This window comes from Syngnathoides biaculeatus, chromosome 9 (genome assembly GCF_019802595.1).
Source record: "Syngnathoides biaculeatus isolate LvHL_M chromosome 9, ASM1980259v1, whole genome shotgun sequence".
Taxonomy (NCBI): Eukaryota; Metazoa; Chordata; class Actinopteri; order Syngnathiformes; family Syngnathidae; genus Syngnathoides; species Syngnathoides biaculeatus.
Genome location: NC_084648.1, coordinates 26,510,772 through 26,531,993, shown reverse-complemented (window position 1 = coordinate 26,531,993; position 21,222 = coordinate 26,510,772). Strand labels below are relative to the sequence as shown.

General features: G+C 41.6%; 1 protein-coding gene across 3 annotated transcripts in view; it reads left to right on the top strand.

Annotated features, from left to right (window-relative positions):
- Nucleotides 1–426: 426 nt before the first annotated feature.
- Nucleotides 427–21,222, top strand: part of LOC133505908 (collagen alpha-1(XVII) chain-like) — a 43,810-nt gene continuing 23,014 nt past the window's right edge. For 2 of the 3 annotated variants that reach the window (XM_061829448.1, XM_061829447.1), the window contains exons 1-11: nt 427–560; nt 662–2,150; nt 3,452–3,560; nt 16,683–17,052; nt 17,160–17,207; nt 17,293–17,346; nt 18,370–18,417; nt 18,494–18,799; nt 19,000–19,116; nt 20,899–21,009; nt 21,108–21,191. In XM_061829448.1, the coding sequence (XP_061685432.1) occupies nt 16,821–17,052; nt 17,160–17,207; nt 17,293–17,346; nt 18,370–18,417; nt 18,494–18,799; nt 19,000–19,116; nt 20,899–21,009; nt 21,108–21,191 (1,000 nt within the window). In that variant the 5' untranslated portion in view covers nt 427–560; nt 662–2,150; nt 3,452–3,560; nt 16,683–16,820. The remainder of the gene's footprint in view (nt 561–661; nt 2,151–3,451; nt 3,561–16,682; nt 17,053–17,159; nt 17,208–17,292; nt 17,347–18,369; nt 18,418–18,493; nt 18,800–18,999; nt 19,117–20,898; nt 21,010–21,107; nt 21,192–21,222) is intronic. The other variant, XM_061829449.1, reaches the window with a different exon arrangement.

Genomic DNA, 21,222 nt, shown 5'->3' with positions numbered 1-21,222 from the left:
CCAATGAATCAGTTAAGCACTTTTTCAATTCCTTGGCAGAGTCTAATTGTTGGGGATTCCATCTTTGGGCTTATGCTAAAGGAACCCCCCGTTTTCTTCTCACCATTTACCAATTTAATGCTACCTTAAATCAGAATGCCATACAAAAGAGTATGTATACTATGGAGGGAGTATTTTAACTGAAAAAGCCTGAGGAACATTTTTTATTATTATTATTAACTTTTTTTTTCAAATGGGAAAAAACTGGTTGTTATTAATGTAGAATACAGCGAACAAGGAAAATCATAGTTACATCACATGCATGGGCCTTAACAGTGTACCCTGGAGGTAATGACTAAAACAACTCCTAACACCACTTGTCAGAAATGGAAAAGTATTTATCCAACAACTAAGGCAGTAAATGAGAAACTGATATTTTCTACTAATGTTGCATTGGCTAATTTCTCCTGTGTTCGCTTTACAGGGACAGATTTTAAGGTGGGAAGTCTCAGCAAAAGATGATGTGATGATATCCATCTGCAAACTGCCCCACTGCTCCCATGCAGTGATGTGTGGTGATGGTGTGTTGGTCAAAAGTTGTATGACACACTGATAAATCCAGCAGGAACGTGTGCACTGGTATCACTGCTCTTATCTGTGACTGTGTTTCCATCCAAAGCAGAGGATATACATTTGGCCGCATCCATCTTTGGACCTCCCTTGGGTTCTCCTGAAGGTGAAGGTCCTCTTGGAAAGATGGAGATCCAACATACATTGATGCAAATGGCATCCCAACGGCGTACCAGATGAGTATAAATTGGTTAACGAGATTGCTGCAGGATGGGAATCCATCTTGTTGTGGATAACTGAATCAAAACGTTGACAGAATCAACTACATACATTACAATGTACAGAAACTGGGTAATTATACGGAAGCAGGCTTTATTGCCATAAGGGAACAACCAGCTGCAACCTCACTCATGACGTTCCAGAACCGCATAGCGGTCGACATGCTCCTGGCCGAGAAGGGTGGCGACTGTTCAATGTTCGGTGACCAGTGTTGTTTATTCCAAATATCACAGCCCCTGATGGGTCACTCACAAGGGCCATTCAAGGCCTCCGCACACTGAACCACAAGATGAAGGAGTACTCTGGTATAAACACATCAGCCTGGTCTGAGTGGTGGGAAAAAAAAAAAAGTATGGCAAATCTAAAAACTTGGTGTTTTCTGTCCTAGTTTCTATAGCTGTTTGCAGCTATTCTTGCATTGTGTGGATGTTGTTGTATTCCCTGCATAAAGGCATCACTTAACCAACTCATAACCAATGCTCTTGCCCCGACAAATTCAAAATTGGCAGAAATATATCCACTATTGGCACAACAGGGTAATGACAGTGATATTGTTGACCACAATGATGACGTTATGACTTCTCTTCCAGACCTGTTCTCTGATCCAGAAGATTACAAGTAATTAGTGCTATATTTTCCTCAGAGTGTAACTATGTAGAATAAAGCCGAAAGGGCAATCTATTAGATGATGTGAGGATTTGAGCAAATGTAGGATAAAGGGGAGGATAATGTAGAAATAATTGTAAATAGAATTAGTTCTTTCCAGGGAAAATTCCGAGTTAGCAAATATTCTAGAAATTTCCATATGTCCAACGATCCACCCCAACAAAAGCCAATGCAATACAGTACAGCAAAATATGAATGCAAGTCTCAGAATTCACACAAAAACAAAATATTTTTCCGCACATTAGGAAAAGAGGCACACGTTTGATTCTAACAGCATGTTTGATTCATGTACGATCACATCATGGCTTGCAACAGATTCACTGGTCTACCTGAGTGAGCCTCTCATTTCTTGTATTTGTGTAGTCTCAGTCATCTCAAATGATTACGTAGTGATTTAAGGTCATTAATATATCAGTGCCTTTATGCAAAATACCTCCTGGTTAAGAATACCTCCTTATAAATTTGGCTGATTTTCTCCTTTTACTCAAATAGAAAATAACTTACCATAGTTTGAACACTACTGTATGTGGGGCATTATACGCTAACTTTGTGCATTCCTCAATCTGTGAATTCTATTTTACAGAAGCAAATCTGTTGCGCGTTGGCTCCGCTCCAGCACAGTACAGCTGGACCTCCTATATGTGACAGTTTTGTAGGTAAGGTCAATCTCTCAGTCTTTATGGACTCCCATTAGGCCTTCAGAGTGGTTTGTGACTTTAACACTCTCTCGTGCCATCGTATCATTTGGAATCCGTAAACTTTTTCTTTACCATGACGAGGTTGTCACTCTCCTCGACGCCATCCTCCTTTCTGTTATTGCTGTCTACAAATGTACAGCGTGCATCAACATGTCTGACCCTCTCTCTCAAGGGAATCCACAAGCAGATGCCCCTCTTCTTCTCACTGACCTTCACTCACTGTCTACCCCCACTGAAGGCCCTTTGTGGAAACAGTCCGGGGTGTCTTTTATGGATGGTGTTTGGATGAGCCCAAATGGTTCCTCCCTCATCATCTGTTGTTATTGTTTTTTTTATTCTGTAAAATTAGCACATGATTTAGACTATGGGTCAAAGGGAGCGTGATTGCTGCAGTTCAGAGTCTGTGGTTCACAAAGAGCTTTTGCCGCTTTGGAGGTAATGATCAATTGAATCATTGATAAATTTTGTAGAATTGACAGCCTGTGAAGTCAAATTATACAGTCCAGTCATGGTATAGATTTTTTCAAAAATAATGAAAGTATTCTATGCATGGTTAATGTGCATCTGCATTTACGGTGGCAAAAACACCAACTGAAATTATTTCCAGATAGGGACTCCTAAAAAAGTGTCCACTGATAATGACATACACTTCATAAATGAAGTGATGACCCAGCTTTCGGAAAGGTTACAATATCACCTCAGAATACATTGTAGCTACCGCCCTCAATCTAGTGGTGCAGTGGAGAAGGAAAATGGTATTTTGAAAGCCAAATTGAGTAAATGTAATGAAGAATCCAATTAAATTGGATGAAGTACCTCCCATTTGTGTTCATGTACAGTCTTTGAGAATGTGTGTTGTCCTCTGCAAAATATCTCTCCCTTTGAGGTTTCCTTTGCGGGGTCTCCAAACTTTGGCTTGGTCACTCATGGCTATGAAAGTTGCTGCAAGGTCTACGTGGGTTCTGCGTCACACTGCAAGACAGTCCCAGAACCTCCTGTGGTCCCAACTCCTCCTCTTTCTTAAATTTCTGCAACAGAGGACTGGAAGGGGTGGCATGGTGCAACAGGCTGTAAAGCATTGGCCTCACAGTTCAGAGGTCTCGGGTTTAATCCCGGCGCCACCTGTGTGGAGGTTGCATCTTTCCCTCTGCCTGTGTGGGATTTCACTCGTCTCAAAAACATGCAACATTAATTGGACACTCTAAACTAACCCTATGTGTGATTGTGAGTGTGACTTGTCTGTCTCCATGTACCTCCAGGCCGATGACAGCTGGGATGGGCTCCAGCACTCCCGTGACCCTTGTGAGGATAAGCGACTAAGAAAATGGATGAATGGATGGAGGGATGCCTGGAATGTTCATCCACTAAGTAAGAAGACTGAAACATACCACTTCAGGGTTTTTTTTCTTCTTCTATGTTGGTTTCAATGTGTGTTTGCCTCATCTCCTCGTCTGCAATTGCGATAGCAAAAACGAAAATGTGGTGCGGCCTTTTCAGACTGTTCATAAAAACTAGGACACTGACTGAAGGAACAAAAATCAGTTGTCAGGGCAAGCAGTCATTTATCTCATATCTCTTATTGTTGTTATTGATGCACACTGATGTCAGGTTGCTTAATTGAGGCAACTTCCTGCAAAGATTTAGAAGACCTCACTTACAGAGGAAAAGTGCCCCAATGTAAAGAAATATGTAACAACCTTGAGTTCATTATTTAGTTCTACTTATTTATGAGTCAGCCAATGAACCAACCACATGAACTAACGACATTAAAATCATCAAGTCCAAGTACAGTTCCACCATGATTAATGATCATTTGAAAGTGTGCTTGAGGCTGGCTATCAACAGCTACTGTCAGGACGATGCATCGCTGGCTGATTCACATCTCTGCAAGTCATCCATGTAAACACGTAATATCAAAAGATTGACATTGTTAATTATGTTGTGTTGTGCAATGCAGTGATACAAAATACTGTACATCAATATACATTGGTGCTGAGCTGTGTTGGTGGCGCAGAATTTTAACTCACTGGACACATGGACATGGTCGATTGCAGGAGGTTGGCTGCTTGGAAAATAGATCATGGGGCAAAAAATGTTTGGCACCCCTTGTGTATGGTGAATGCTTTTGTCAGGATGTTTGTTAGTACACTATCCATATCACAGCATGATTTAATCATCCATCAATTTTCTGAGCTGCTTAGCCACACAAGGGTTGAGGGAGTGCTGCAGCCTATCCCAGCTGTTATTGGGCTTTGAGCACCTCTGCACAGTGCAAGTCTATACCAAATTGAACCTCCGGAACGCCTCCCTCCTCATCCGTACCCGAGAGGGGGACAAATGGAAGACCGCCTTCAATACCACTCTCGTACACTTCGAGTATCTGGTCTAACAACCCGCCCTCTCCCTGCAGCGTTCCAAACATTGATTACTTACATCCTCTGTGACGTACTCAGCCGATTCATGTTTCTGTACCTCGACATACTAATTTTCTCCTGCTCCCCCAAAAGAACACCACATCCATGTAATCCATGTATTCCACCTGTCTTCAGTACATTTCCTTGGATACAACAGTGCTAAAGGTCAACTACAACCGGACCCTGCCAAGATCCAACCCATCATCAACTGTCCTATACCCATGACCCAAAAAACACAGTAATGCTTCCTTGGATTTGTGAACGCCTACTGCCGATTCATCCTCAACTACATTGAGGTGGCTATTCTCCTCACCAATTTCATATCCAGCAGCTCTCCCTTTCAGTGGACACCGACAGCCTCACATGCATTCAATAAACTTTTCTAATGGAGATAAATTAAGAGCTGTTAGCCACAGTATTGGCCGTGGAGGAATGGAGGGACTGGCTGGAAGGGACATCCATCCATCCATCCAGCCATCCATTTTCTGAGTCGCTTATCCTCACGAGGGTCACAGGAGTGCTGGAGGAGATACGTTTCCGGTTCCCAAACTGGTGACAACAGTTTAGTAGGCTCCGATCTGCACGACCGTCCAATAATTAAATCCTGCTGAATTTGGACCGAATGCTGTGAATACTCGACTTGGGACACCCCTGGTGACGACTTCAGTGGACTAACATCATCATCTGTATAATCTTAGTACCCAAATTGGAGCCGTATTGGTTCGCATTGAAGCTGTGCGGCCTAGCCTAGACTAGCTCAGGAACATCAGGTAACATATGTAATCAAATATTTGCTGAGGAGGTAAACATCAATCGTGAGTATTTACACAGTCTGCAAAACCTATGTTTCGTATACAACGAGGATCGTGAGTATTTAAGGCTCCGTCACACCATGACGTTCTGGTCAACATTCTCTGAACATTTCAATCTTTCTATTTTTCAGCGTTCTCAAATGAGGATGACACATCTGGTGTGTGATTAACGTGTGCCTAACGCACGAGAAGTGTGTAACAGTGACCAAATAAGATACCCCTAAAAACCATTAGCGTGTGCCAACGTGTCACTGGCGCGCGACGAGCGATTTGTCAACGTTAGACGAGCGTGTTGAGCATGTGACTAACGGGTGAATAACGACAGAATAGCGTTTTGCTGGCGTGTAATTTTTACAGTGGAACGGGAACGAAAACGTTGGAAATTTCATGCTCACTTCAGTTGTTCAGTCGTGTGTTTGAACAGTCAGCATCATGCCGCCGAGACGGAAAAAAGGTGGGGTGCGGACTTCAGCAACTTGTGCTGCAAGTAAGAATGCAAAGCCTCTTTCACTAGGAATGTCTTTGGAGGAAAAAGAACACCAGGAGGAAGAGCTCGTCCGAGAAGTAACGCACCATGTGACACCCCCTGGAGACCTTAAACAGAATGAAAACCCCAGTGATGACAGTCTGACGGTAAACCAAGTAACGCTAGAGTAACGACTGACTAACGATAGCCAAATGCGTACAACACTTGGCGAACATTAGGAAAACATTCCACGAACGTTCTTGAACGTTCTGCGGGGTTTAAAATTAAACGTTGATGAACGCTGGTCTCGGTGAGAACTTTTGTGCATGTTGAAAACTTTTTTTCCGGACCGGCATTCTCCGCCGATTCCCAGCGATCATTGACGTTCACTAGCGTTCAAACAACGCTCTTCTAGCGCTATCCCGGCGACCATGGGCGACTACCAACGTTTCCTCAAACGCTATAGAACGCTGACCAGAACGTCTTGGTATGACGGAGCGTTGAGTAGGAAGTTGGGTGAGTGGAAACGTCAATTTAAACTTGCTTATAGGCATATATGACTGTTGGTAATACACTAAGACGTCATGGTTTGAAATCATGCATGGCACGGAAGGTTCCCCTGCTTAAACCAGCACATGTCAAGGCCCGTCTTGAGTTTGCCATTGACCATTTGGATGATAGAGAGGAGTCATGGAAGAAAGATTTGTGGTCAGATGAGACCAAAATGGAACTTTTTGGTCATAAATCCATTTGCCGTGTTTGGAGGAAGACGAATGATGAGTTCCATCCCAAGAACACCATCCCTACTGTGAAGCATGGGGGTGGTAGCATCATGCTTTGGGGGTGTTTTTCTGCACATGGGACAGGATGACTGCACTGTATTAAGAAGAGAATGACCGCAGCCATGCATTGTGAGATTTTGGGAACAACCTCTTTCCCTCGGTCGGAGCATTGAAGATGGGTCGTAAGTGGATCTTTCAACATGACAATAACTCGAATCACACAGCCAGGAAAACCAAGGAGTGGCTTCGTAAGAAATATATCAAGGTTCTGGCATGGCCTAGCCAGTCTCCAGACCTAAACCCAATAGAAAATCTTTGGAGGGAACTGAAACTATGTGTTTCTCAGCGACAGCCCAGAAACCTGTCTGATCTAGAGAAGATCTGTGTGAAGGAGTGGGCCAAAATCCCTCCTGCAGTGTGTGCAAACCTGGTGAACAACTACAGGAAACGTTTGAACTCTGTAATTGCAAACAAAGGCTACTGCAACAAATATTAACATTAGTTTTCTGAGGTGTTCGAATACGTATTTTCAGATGTATATACATAAATAAAATGTTAAAAAATCATACATTGTGATTTCTGGATTTTTCTTTTTAGATTATCTCTCTCACAGTGGACATGCACCTATAATGAAAATTTCAGACCCCTCCATGATTCCTAAGTGGGAGAACTTGCAATGTAAAAGGGTGTTCAAGTACTTATTTTCTTCACTGTATGTTAGAATAGTACAGGACATGTATGAGGGCAGCAGAACAACGCCGAGGTGTGCCGTTGGTGTGACAGAAGAATCTAAGGTGGAGATGGGAACTCATCAGGGATACGCGCTGAGACCCTTCCTGTTTGTGGTAATAATGGATAGACTGACAGATGAGGTTAGACTGGAATCCCCTTGGATTATGATGTTCGCAGATATTGTGATCTGCAGTGAAAGCGGGTAGCAGGCAGAGGAACAATTAGAAAGATGCAGGCATGCACTGGAAAGGAGAAGAATGAAGATTAGCTGAAGTAAAACAGAATATATGTCCATGAATGTGAGGAGTGGAGGAGGAGGAGTGAAGCTCCAGGGAGAAGAGATACCGAACGTGGATGACTTCAAATACTTGGGGTCAACAATACAGAGCAATGGAGAGTGTGGTAAAGAAGTGAAGAAATGGGTCCAAGCGGGGTGGAACAGTTGGCGGAAGGTGTCTGGTGTTCTATGCAACAGAAGAGTCTCCGCTAGGATGAAGGGCAAAGTTTATAAAACAGTGGTGAAGCCAGCCATGATGTACGGATTAGAGACGGTGGCACTGAAGAAACAACAGGAAGCAGAACTTGAGGTAGCAGAAATGAAGATGCTGAGGTTCTCGCTTGGAGTGAACAGGTTGGATAGGATTAGAAATAAGATCATTAGACGGACAGTCAAAGTTGGATGTTTTGGAGACAAGGTTCGAGAGAGCAGACTTAGATGGTTTGCACATGTTCAGAGACAAGAGAGCAAGTATATAGGTAGAAGGGTGCTGAGGATGGAGCTGCATCCTCCTCTCAGCACCAACTGCCCTCATGTCTTCCCTAAGAACATCCATCAACCTTTTCTTTGGTCTTCCTCTCGCTCTTTTGCCTGGCAGCTCCATCCCCAGCACCCTTCTACCAATATACTCACTCTCTCGCCTCTGGACATGTCCAAACCATTGAAGTCTACTCTCTCGAACCTTGTCTCCATAACATCCAACTTTGGCTATCCCTCAAATGAGGTCATTTCTAATTCTATCCAACCTGTTCACTGCAAGCGAGAACCTCAGCATCTTCATTTCTGCTCACTCCAGTTCTGCTTCCTGTTGTTTCTTCAGTGCCACCGTCTCTAATCCGTACATCATGGCCGGCCTCACCACTGTTTTATAAACTTTGCCCTTCATCCTAGCAGAGACTCTTCTCTGACCTAAAGGAATATTCTGCTAAACAATGAAAAGCCTTAGTCTGATAGGTCATATGTACTCTACTTCGACTTGGGGTCAACAATACAGAGCAATGGAGAGTGTTTTCAAGAAGTGAAGAAGCGGGTCCAAGAGGGGTGGAACAGCTGGCGGAAGGTGTCTTGTGTTCTATGCGACAGAAGAGTCTCCGCTAGGATGAAGGGTAAAGTTGATAAAACAGCGGTGAGGCCGGCCATGATGTACGGATTAGAGACAGTGGCACTGAAGAAACAACAGGAAGCAGAACTGGAGATAGCAGAAATGAAGATGCTGAGGTTCTTGCTTGGAGTGAACAGGTTAGATCGGATTAGAAATGAGCTCATTAGAGAGACAGCCAAAGTTGGATGTTTTGGAGACGAGGTTAGAGAGAGCAGACTTAGATGGTTTGGACATGTTCAAAAGCGAGAGAGTGAATATATTGGTCGCAAGGTGCTGAGGATGGAGTTGCCAGGCAAAAGAGCGAGAGGAAGACCAAAGAAAAGGTTGATGGATGTTGTGGATGAGGACAGTGGGTGTTAGAGAATAAGATGCACGACATAGGCTTAGATGGAAAAAGATGAGACGCTGTGGCAACCCCTAATGGGACAAGCCGAAAGGAAAAGAAGAAGAAGAATGTCACGGGAGTGCTGCAGCCAATCCCAGGTACACCCTGAACTGGTTGCCAGCCAATCACAGGGCACATAGAGACAAACAACCATTCGCATTCACAATCACATGTTGAGGCAATTTAGAGTCTCCAATTAATGCACGTTTATTGGATGTGGGATGAAACCGGTGAGCCCGGAGAAAACCCACACAGGCATGGCCGTGGTCGGGATTTGAGCCCCGGTCCTCAGAACTGTGAGTCCAATGCTTTACAGCACGAAACAACTATTCTTCATTCTGACTGACTACAAAATTCCCACTTACTTCCATACTGCTAAATGTCTCAACCCCCGACTATTCCTCAGAAAATTCAACTTCAGTCTCTCCTTCCATCCCACTTCCCATAACACAAAGGCAGATGAGCTCTACCGTATGAAGTCACCACACTCCAACTCAGCAGAACCCGAATCCGCCCTTCCAGGCTCCTGTTTCATTGGAGCTGCCATGTGGGAGATTGAGCTTCAGGTCAAGGAGGCACACAGAACCAACCTCCCCCAAGACCGACCTCCTGACCACCTGTTCGTACTGGATGTCTTATAGTGACACCACAACTCATAATTAAGTTGTCACCCTGCCATCACCCGTACCATACAGCAGAAATTTTGGTTGCCTACCTTCATCAAAGACACCCAAGAGTTCCATTAAGCCAGCTTCGTCTGCACCCATGGGGAAGTCTTCTCACTAACTTGCAGCTGGCCCGCTGCGCCTCTTGTCTGTTCCCACCCACACTTAGTGTCACATCGCAGTGGACTTCGTTACAAGCTTGCCCCCCGTTCTCACAATCATCAATCACTTTTCCAAGTGTTTTCATTAAGTGCCCCTCCTCAAACTACTAACCTCCTTTTCTTACATGTCTCCAAACTCCATGGTATCCCGATTAACATCGTCTACGATTGAAGTCCCCATTTTTCTTCTCAGAAAACCAGAAAGTACTGAACCAGTCTGCGGCACTTCAAAAAGCAGGTTGCAGACCGTCCAGCACCCATAGGGACTTGAAAGGTCTCCAATGATTTTGCTTAACAACATTTCTCCACAGAACCACCAAAGATGACAATATCCGGTCTTTAGGGTTTATGTGTGGTTACGTATGTACAGCATTTCATTTGTATAACAATTGATATCCCTGCATTTAACTTATGACTGAAGAGACCAGCCATAAAGAAAACAGCATTTCACTACGCTTTCTTGAAGATGGGTTTCACACCATGATTTCACAGCACGTAGTTGTACTTGTTGCACATACACAAGAGGTGCACGAACCTGTTTTCGATGTTTTGATAATGTGATGTTCCATATATAGCAGATTATTCTGGAAATCAGGCTTCCGTGAAGTAATTAATTCATTATGTGAGCCAGGTTTTAAAAAAAAAAACAAGAACTGTTGAAGCAACATACAAAACACTGGCTCCCCCAACAAAATGCTTCTAATCTGCTCAATGTTTACTCTTGTCCATGTGTACTAATTGGTCACCCCAGAGCAAGAGTTGAGGAGGATTCTTCCTGTTTTTTTTTTTTTTATTTTACTGCCAGGTGCCACCCTAACTCTGTATAAAAGATACAGTAGTAGCTGTTGCTGCCCATATTTTATTCTCCTTGAAAAATCACATACAATTATGACTTGCCACTATCAAATGTCCGGTGTCAGGTTAGATGGTCAGCGGCATTGTATAGCTTAGTGTAGGCCATTTGGCTACAATTCTCACTTTAATAAAAAGGGCATAATACTTATATGTGTGAATGGCTGGAATGTTGAATAATTATAGCGTGCTACTACACGTTGATACAACATAAACAGGGAAAAAATATTCTCTCACTAGTTTAGGTCGCGCATGTATGTCACGTAAGTTAACATCCATCTATTCTAAATAGGAATTATTATACTGGTCAACAGTCACATGGCGCTGGGCCTATGCCAGAGGACTCCAGTTGAAAAGTTGACTACACCCTGAACTGGTCACTAATGTGTGTGTATACATACACAGACACACGTGCATACGAACGCACACACAAGTATATATATATATATATAATTTTTTTATATACTTACATCCATACATCCATTTTCTTAGCCGCTCATCCTCACAAGGAATGCGGGGAGTGCTGGAGCCTATCCCAGCTGTTAACGGGTGGGGTGCACCCTGAAATGGTTGTCAGCCAATCGCAGTGCACATCAAGACAAACAGCCGCACTCACAATCACACCCAGGGACAATTTAGAGTCTCCAATCAATGCATGTTTTTGGGATGTGGGAGGAAACCAGAGTGCCCGGAGAAAACCCACGCAGGCATGGGGAGAACACGTAAACTCCATGAGGCCGAGATTGAACCTTGGTCCTCAGAACTGTGAGGGCAAAGCTCTACAGCTCAAAACTGTATTAAATCAGCAAAAAAAATCTTAAACAATAAATTTGCTGTTGACCAATATAATTAAATGTAAAAAGCCCAATCCTTGATAAAGTCACTGAAGGCAAGGAAATATCAAGTTATTTATATTGATTTTAGCAATCAATTAAACTTCATAAATGAATCAGGAATTTGAACTGTTTCTGAAGAACATCTTTGACTAACTTATTTAAGTACTGTAAGCATTCGTTCGCACTACAGGTATACATTTTAATACCATCTTTTTAAAGCCGTAGCTGTTTTCCACTGAGCCTCATACAGGCCTTTAATCCTTCAGAATATCAAGTTAACATAGAAACATGCAACGATTACCCATTACTGTGTGGAGTTCAGTCATTTTAAGAGACAACAATTTTTTTTCTTCTTCAGGGATTATTTAAAATATCTCACTGTTGGAAAAACAAGGCTGAAGAGTCAACCATCCATGGCTAGATTGACTATTTAACTTTTTAAATCTAATAAGTATGAAGTTGAACGTTGAAGTAATGGCAGCACATACATTTTGAAAGAAAAAAGTAATGTTTTTGTTTTGAGATGGCTTGAGTGCATCATTTAAGAAACAATGTCAGTTAAAATTTGATTTGTGATATTCGAGCTTCAGAAAGGAGCAAATTTTTATGCAGCAGTGAATGTTCACACATTCCTCATTACCTTTTTGTTAATTTTGTACATTTTTGCCAATGCTTCCATATTGACTCACATGATATTTACTTTGGAGATTGACTGAATCTAATGGTTTAGAGACTGGATGTTATGGCAATCATGAGTGACGATTGTGTTATCCTTCATTGAAAACACTGATCCTGATTTTACAAATGGTAAAAAAAAGGAATTAGGTCGTTCTGCTGGAGTGTACAAGTCACGCTTCACTACCACTTTGAAGCTCAAAATAAGCAAACCAAATCCCTCAACACTGTAAGGTTTCACAAAGTGTAATATTTGGACACGATGCAAAATCCACTTTTGGAAAGTGACCTCTAAATCTGCTCCTCAAGGTGTTTATAATGATGTAGCTGTGTCTGATATAATACTCACTGGAAATTGGCCATTAGGAAATTTTAACTTCAATATGCAGTGTGGAATGTATACTGATTCTTGTAATGGGCACCAGTGAAGTCCATTTTTTGTTAAAACCACACACATAAAGTGTGTTCTCTCCTTTTTTCCACTTAAAAGTACTTTCCCCACCTTTGCCTTGAAAGCTAAGATCGTCCTGATTGATAAAGAAAACTCATCAATATTCGTTTTCAAATCTTAGCTATGTCATTACAGAATCAGACAACATTATTTTAAACAATGTTTACCCACTTTCACCGTCTTGAATCTTGTATTTTGCCCTCAGTATTTAGGCCCGGGGCTGTTTTTCCTACTGCTGAAGAAAACGCCCCCTGTGCCTACTTTGTTTGAACTTGTCAGCTGAAGCTGTGAGTCACATAACTTATGCATAAAATCATCAGGCAGGAAGAGCACAGCATAATCTTTTAGCACCTGCACTCAAAAATTCAGAGGAAATATCACTTTTTGGAAAAAGGATCTGAAAGGTCAGTACAAGTCAGTGTACTTTATTTTTGTTCGCAAGGGATATAAAAATTAATTGGATTAATTTGTACAAGATGCATAGCGGTGCACAATGTTGTCCATTCTTCAACTGTTTCTAAGGTATTAAAACTTGATATTATCTATATTTTCTAATTCCAGCTCAAAATAAAATAAACAATAATTTTACATTAGGCATTAATGGTACTTAAAATCACATCTCAAAGCCATATCATGAGGTAGAATAATGTTGGACATGTTGTCCAGACTCATTTTATATATTTGCATGCACATAAGCTAAAACAACCAAAAATATGTATTTTAAGAATTGGAACTAAATTTCAATATACAAGACAAATCATGAGCCATCATTCTGTGTTTAGAGCTTCCCTTGTTTTCATGAGTTTATGCATGGGTGACTTTGCAGTATTGTAAGTGGCTCCAGCTTTTATTCAAATTCAAATCACTTGTCCAATAACATATCCAATATAGAAAGTATAACATCATACAATCTGCTATTATTTTACAATGAAATGTTGATACTTTACATTGCCTTTTAATAAGCATTATGATCACTTCATATCATGCATTTCATGCTTTTTGATTTGTGTGGCTTTGGTATTTGAAGCAAGACTTAAATCAAATGGAAAAAAAATGCCTATGTGGACGTCCCTTTTAAAAGCTGCAATTTTTTTCCTTTCTTCTTCTTTTTCTTTCGGGTTGTCCCGTTAGGGGTTGACACAGCTTGTCATGTTTTTCCATCTAAGCCTATCTCGTGCATCCTCCTCTCTAACACCCACTGTCCTCATGTCCTCCCTCACAACATCCATCAACTTTTTCTTTGGTCTTCCTCTCTCTCTTTACCGTAATTAAATGATGATGCAGTATCAAAAATCGTATTTCATTTTGTCTGTTGCTGTTTGTGCAATATCGAAATTTGCTAGTCTTACTGTAACAATTTCATTGTAACACAATTTAAAACATATAACACCAGAATGTGGAAAAAAAGCTTTTTTTTGTTCTTCAAGTATACAGTCATGACTTTTGAAAAAGGTCGTTTTTAATACAGTGTTTTTACTCAGACAGAAATTTTAAACCTCAGACAAGTTTCGACTGTTTTAAGAGTTACCGAATACTGTAGGAGCATGTTCAAAGTAAAACACTTTTATGAAGGGAACAAAAAGCCACACCCTTTTCGAACCGGTGGTGAACACTTTTAATCGGTGGCATGTTTGGTTCTGAAGCAGCTTTGCCCTGCAGACACAAATACAAAAGAAATATTGTGACACCATTATGGGGATTGTACAAAATGACTGAGTCAAACATTTGCCTTAGGTAATGATATTATCCACATTTTAGACTCATGTTTTCTTATATACTTTTATATCATTTAATATGTCATTTAATGATATATTTAAATGTTGTACACACACAATGCCCATTAACCCCTGCCCCCCCTACTGCAAGTGGTATTTTGTCAATTACAATGTGGTATAATGGTTCACTCATCTGGCTTTCACCAAGGCAATGTGCATACAGTTGTCACTTCAGTGAATTTCACGATGAGTGTTTGTCTGAGTCAATGTTATCCTGTAATTGATTGGAGGATAAGTGCTATAGAAAATGCCTGGGTGGATAGTTGTGAAATATATTTGTTGGATTTGTGCAACCACATATGACAAGAGGGGTGAACAATTCCCAGTGCAAAATAATGCATATGGAGAGCTTTTTCTTTTCCAGGAATCAATATCTCATCATATCATATACAGTTTGACATACGGTAATTGTCTGTACCTATTTTTATGTACTGTATTTTTAATGACGTAAAGCTGTGGTTCAGTTGGTCAGAACAAACATTACATGCTGTCATTTATAATGATTGCAACTATTAAGATCTATGGAGCTTTTGCATGATAGCAGCTTGAAAAAAACAACAGCAGCAACATATTTTTTCTTCTAATTGTAAAAAGGAAATGACAGCATTTCCTATACTGTACATACAAATGTCACTGCCTCTGAGTCCCACAAATGTGTGTGTCTTTTAATTAATTGGAGGTATGTATACTGCTGTGTTTATGGTTTCGGATAGGCATGTTCCTAGGCAGTTTTGGGAGCAGGTGCTGAAGCCAAAAATGGGTACCCGCTGTCATAATTACCCATTCTATTTATAAACAAAAAAGAATATGTTTAACTTGTGTATTATTGTTGATATAGAAACACAATCAACAATCAAAAGAAGAACTGAATAAATGTGGTGAAGGGACACGCTATAGTGAAGCTAAAAATTCTACAACCCCCTAGTCAAGTGACAGTTTTTTGTGATTAAAAAAAAGAGACCTACACAAGTCATTTAAAAAATCCACAATAAATCTGTACAACTCAATTGAAAAAAAATGAGAAGGGAGGTAAAAAAAAAAACAACTGAGATAACATGGTAGCACAAGTACACACACCCGCCTATGAATATGGTGGTAGCTGCATTCACAATAACATCACATTCAGAATCACATTCAACTCGTGTTAATTGGGGAACAGCACACACATGCCACAATATAAACTGCCTCAGATTAACCACAAATAAATTAATGTGTACAATTCTCCATAGGACTCAAATAATTGCCCCTTAAATATCAAAATATATGCGCTGGAATTAATGAATTATATATATATATATATATATATATATATATATGATGAGGGGTAATTGGACACTAAATCCTAGGAATGATTGTGAGTGCAGCTGTTTGTCTCGTTGTCCCCTGTGATTGGCTGTCAACCAGTTCAGGGTGTACCCTGACTCCTGCCCGTTAACAAATGGGATAGGCCCCAGCACTCCCGCAACTCTTGTGAGGATAAGTGGCTAAGAAAATGGATGGATGGGTCTGAACATGTCAATAACGTCAACGTTACAAAATTAGATTACATGGATCACAAAAATGCTAACAAATAAATAAATAAACAGCATACAGTATATGTATTTTTTGTATTTTTTTTAACTCATCTTGAAACTTCTTCTGAAAAGAATTTACATTACATTTTCAAATTCCTGAGACTCAAGTCTTTTGTTATCATTGAATGTGAATGTAAATTTTGTTGTTCAGAAAAGTAATGTCTTTTTGGTTTTGGTTCCGAATCACAAAGGTCTTACTCTGGGGGGCAACCATGGCCGATAATTGGTCTCATCATACATCTGTACTAAATCAACCCGACAATATGAGAGACATTGCATCCTTTCAATTAGTCCAGCATACTTCGTCACACCAATCCAGGTCTCCAAATATTGTCAACAAAAGAATATTTTGCTGTTATAATGCCTGGTTGTTAACTTTGTCCACTCTGGTTTGAACTTGAAGTTGACAAATAACTACAATATAAGTCATCCTAGGCCCTGGGCTGTGTCATGTCAGCCGTGGAACTAAAGACTTGAAAAAATATATAATAACACAATGGAACTTTCGATACTTTTTTTTTCTCCCTCAAGGTAATTGTTCCATATCTACGAAGGAAAAAACAGTTCTGTTTGGATCAGCAAAGAACCAGAGGCAAAATCATCACAAATCAAGAACCTTTGTCAGCTGACTCATCAGCCGCAGGCAGCCCAGGAGCCTCAAATGCTGTAATGAGTTCAGGAGCAGGGTTTCGGGCAGGATTAGGCTCCTCTAGCATGTCTTCTGGGTTTGTAACTGTTGAAGAAAAGAGAGAAGGGAGTCCAGGTACTGTAACTTTCTCTAAGGTCTCCAAAACCTACAGTACCGATGGATATGGCCAACCAATTAGAGGCTCGGCCTCTCCTATTTTGAAGGAGAGGAAGATCACAACCTCTTTGACAACGACTCACTCTGTTTTTGATGGTCAGTCATATTTTGGGTTCTCTTCAAGAGCTATCAGATTATGCACCAATTACTGAATTTAAGGAGAGATGATAATTGCATACATTTGATGTGTGGGCATGTTTCAGGGAGTTCAAGCACAGACTCATCTCCAGAGTATTCCCGAAAGGAGTATGGTGAGTGAGTCACAGTGAATCACTGAATTAAACGTCTTGTGGGTGTTAATACATTCAAAGTGCCAATCTTCCCGTTTTATTTTAGGCTCCTCAAAGGCAATGTCTGGCTCCACCACACGGGGGCGATCTCAGAGCCGAGGTACAGGTGCACTTCTCAAAGCAGTCAAGCTGTAGTATGTCAAAAATCAGCAAAATTGTCAATGTCCAAAAAAAAAAGAGACTAATACTATTGTAGCTTTCTAATAACAAAAGTTCTGAAACTCTTGATGATGATGATTGTATTATGGTTTCCCCAGCACAAACTGTTTAATTCTTTACATTGTATTCAATGGGCAGCACGGTGACTCAGCTGGAAAGCATTGGCCTCACAGTTCTGAGGACCCAGGTTCAATCCCAGCCCTTGCTGTGGGGAGTTTGCATGTTCTCCCCGTGCCGGCGTGGGTTTCCTCCAGGCACTACGGTTTCCTCCCACATCCCTAAACAACATTAATTGGACACTCTAAATAGCCCCTAGGTGTGATTGTGAGTGCGTCTGGCTGTTTGTCTCGATGTGCCCTGTGATTGGCTGGCAACCAGTTCAGGGTGTACCCCCCCCCCCTGCCTGTTGACAGCTAGGATAGGCTCCAGCACTCCCCGTGACCCTCGTAAGGAAAAGCGGCAAAGAAAATGGATGGATAGATAGCTGAAACACTGCTGGACTGAATGAGGGTGTAGAACCATCTGAAGGATGATCAGAGCAAAGGGTCTGAATACTTATGGTTGTGCGATTGTTCAGTTTCTCTTTTTTAATAAATTTCCAAGTATTGGGTGCCGTGTGTACAGTACATTAATGAGGAATAAAATTAAGTTAAATGTTTTTTTTTCAAATGGGTGCAATCTAACAAAGTGTTCACACTTTGTTGAAGAGATGTAAAGGGTCTGAATCCTTTCCATACCCAGTGTAAACATTCACCACACACACATATCTTTTTAAAATGTGTTTTTGTCTTTTTTTGGGTTATCCTTTTGGAGGACCCATGACTTTCAGCTGAGGCCAAGGTTTAATGACCCTGGGCAACACATTTCACTCTGTGTCCTTTGAGAGTCTTGAAATGTCATTATACCTTGTACAATTAAATCAATCAATCATTCAAGTGGATAAGATTTACGTTTTCTCTACCAGAGAGTGAAATCCGAGCCAGGCTTCAGAGCGCTTCTCCTTCAGCAAGTTGTGAGTATCACAATTTTTCAGGTGAAGATGATGAACACTAATACAACATTGTCACTTTTTAACATGCATTTGCCAGGGACGGAACTAGGAGATGTGAAGCGTCTGCTGAGAGGAAGTCAGTCTGAGAGCACCAGCACCATACAGTCTACCAATAACTCTTTGCCCATCCCCAAGAAGGCCATTGTAGAAACTAAAACCACATCTGAGACCAGCAGCACCATTCCGCCTCCTAACATCTCACTGGTCATCCCCAAGAAAACCAGTGTGGACACAAGGATTGTGTCTGAGAGTGCCAGTACTATTCAGTCTACTAACAACTCCCTGCTTCTCCCCAAGAAGGCCACTGTAGAAACAAGGATCGGGACTGAGAACTCAAAATCAGGTTGAGCTTTACTGTGACTATGAAATTCTGCATTTATTTCTTTTTTTGTGGTATACTAGGGAGGACAATCACTTATTTTGTCCTCTCCTTCAGCATACTGTCTCCTTTATATCCAAAGACAATGTCCTTGGACATGTTGCCCTTGACAACAACAAATATAATGAGTTATCATCTTTATGAATTCTTCATGTCCACATTAGGTTTCTCCACAGCTCCAGATCACTATGGTGGTGTATGGCCTGGAAGTGTTAACAGCAGCTACAGCTACAATACAAGTCCTAACAATCTAACCACAACATCAACTATTTACCACTCAGGTCAGTCAAATTACATAACACATGTCATGGGCACCATAGTGGGTCACTGGTTAGTACTGCTTCTCCACTTTTACGATGTGCAGTTTACCTAAAGATATTCTCTCTGCTCTTGAGAAAGACCTCATCGGTTCCTGGAGCTTTGTTTAACAGGTTCAATGAAAACAATTTTTTATTGTGAGAATGGTTGTCTGTCTACATGTACCATGCTCAGCTGGAATAGTCTCTAACACACTGGCAGTCACCAAATTTAACAATGTGTGGGATTTCTGCCTTGAAGATGAAGCCAACAGAACCACATCATCTGCAAAAAGCTGAGATGCAATATTGGGCCCACCAAACAGGACCCCCTCTATGCTATCCCTAAAAATATTGTCCATAAACGTTATGAACAGAATCGGTGACAGAGAGCAGCCTTGATGTAGTTCAACTCTCACCCGAAACGAGCGCGACTTACTGCCGCCAATACGGACCAAACTCTGAGACCAGTTGTACAGGGACCATAAAGCCTGTGTCAGAGGGTTTGGTACCCAATACTCCAAAGCACCTCCCACAGGATTCTGAGGGACATGATCAAATGCCTTCTTCAAGTCCACAAGGCAGATATAGACTGCTTAGGTGAACTCTTATGCTGTTATGGGGCAGTAGAGTCTCTCCTTGGATGAAGGGCAAAGTTTATAAAACAGTGATGAGGCCGTCTATGATGTTCGAGTTAGAGACGGTGGCACTAAAAAGACAACAAGGAGCAGAGCTGGAGGTAGCAGAAATGAAGATGTTGAAGTTCTCATTAGGGGTGAGCAGGTTGGATAGGGTTAGAAATGAGCTCATCAGAGGGACAGACAAAGATGGATGTTTTGGAGACAAGGTTCAAGAGAGCAGACTTCAATGGTCTGGACATGTCCAAAGGCGAGAGAGTGAGTTTATTAGTAGAAGGGTGCAAACAACAATAAGGATCCGGCCTGCCAACCAAAGGCGGAGAGCGACTACTCTCTCATGCCACCTGAGCCGGAGGCAAAAAGTATACCCACACCTGCTCGGCACCTCTCAACATGGGCAATTCCAGAGTCCAATCCCACTCAAGAGAACTGGTACCAGAGCCCAAGCTGTGTGTGGAGGCAACTCCAACTGTATCTAGTCAGAACCTAATGACCTCACAAACTAGTTTGGTCTCCATCCCTGAGAGAGAAGTTATATTCCATGTCCCTAGAGCTAGTTTCTGTAGCCGGGATCGGATCGCCAAGGTCCCCGCCTTTGGCCCCTCTCACAGGTGGTGAGCCCATGGGATGGTGGACCCATGTTACCCTTTCAGGCTGTGCCCAGTTGAGCCCCATGGATGCAGGCCTGGCCACCAGGCACTCGCTTTCGAGCCCCAACTGCAGGCCTGGCTCCAGATGGGGGTAATAAAGGTTTATGTGTGGTTCCTCACCTCAGACTTTTTTCTGTGGATTACCCTACAAGGGCTGTGAAACCCCAGACAATTAAGCTCCTAGGATTACTGGAACACAAAAACCCCTCCAACACGATAAGATGATGGCTCATGGAGCTCATTAAAATTACAAACATTATTGTTTTCTTTCTTTTGTCAGTCAGAGGAAATGGTGGTTGATATATTCAACTCAATGTGGGACCACTAAGATAGCATGCATTTAGTGCCCAGCAGTTTTTGTGGTTTTTGAATAGCATATTTTGTTATTGTGTAAGACTTTTCTGGTCGAGAAAACCGTCAATGTACATAGAAGTAACACTATTAACTGTATTTCTGTTGTTTGATGTTGCTATGTATAGGAGGAGGTGGAGGAGTTGGAGGAGGAGGAAGAATAGTCGAAGGAGGTGTTCAGAACAATATGACCCTCATTTCTCCCGCTGTGCAAAATGGACTTTCAGTGAGCAGCAGCGGTGAGCCTTTCATGTCAGCAAAACTACGCTATAATTTCTTTTTAAGTAGTACTCGAAGTATAAGGTTCTTTTCTTTTCTCCTTTTCTTTGTCCATTAGTGCCAGTGTATGGTGTTCAGAATAACCTGATCAGCACCAGCAGCCCCACTGTCCACTCTCTTCCTGGAACAAATGCACAAATAGGTAGAGTAAGGAAGTCTACAGATATTATCGA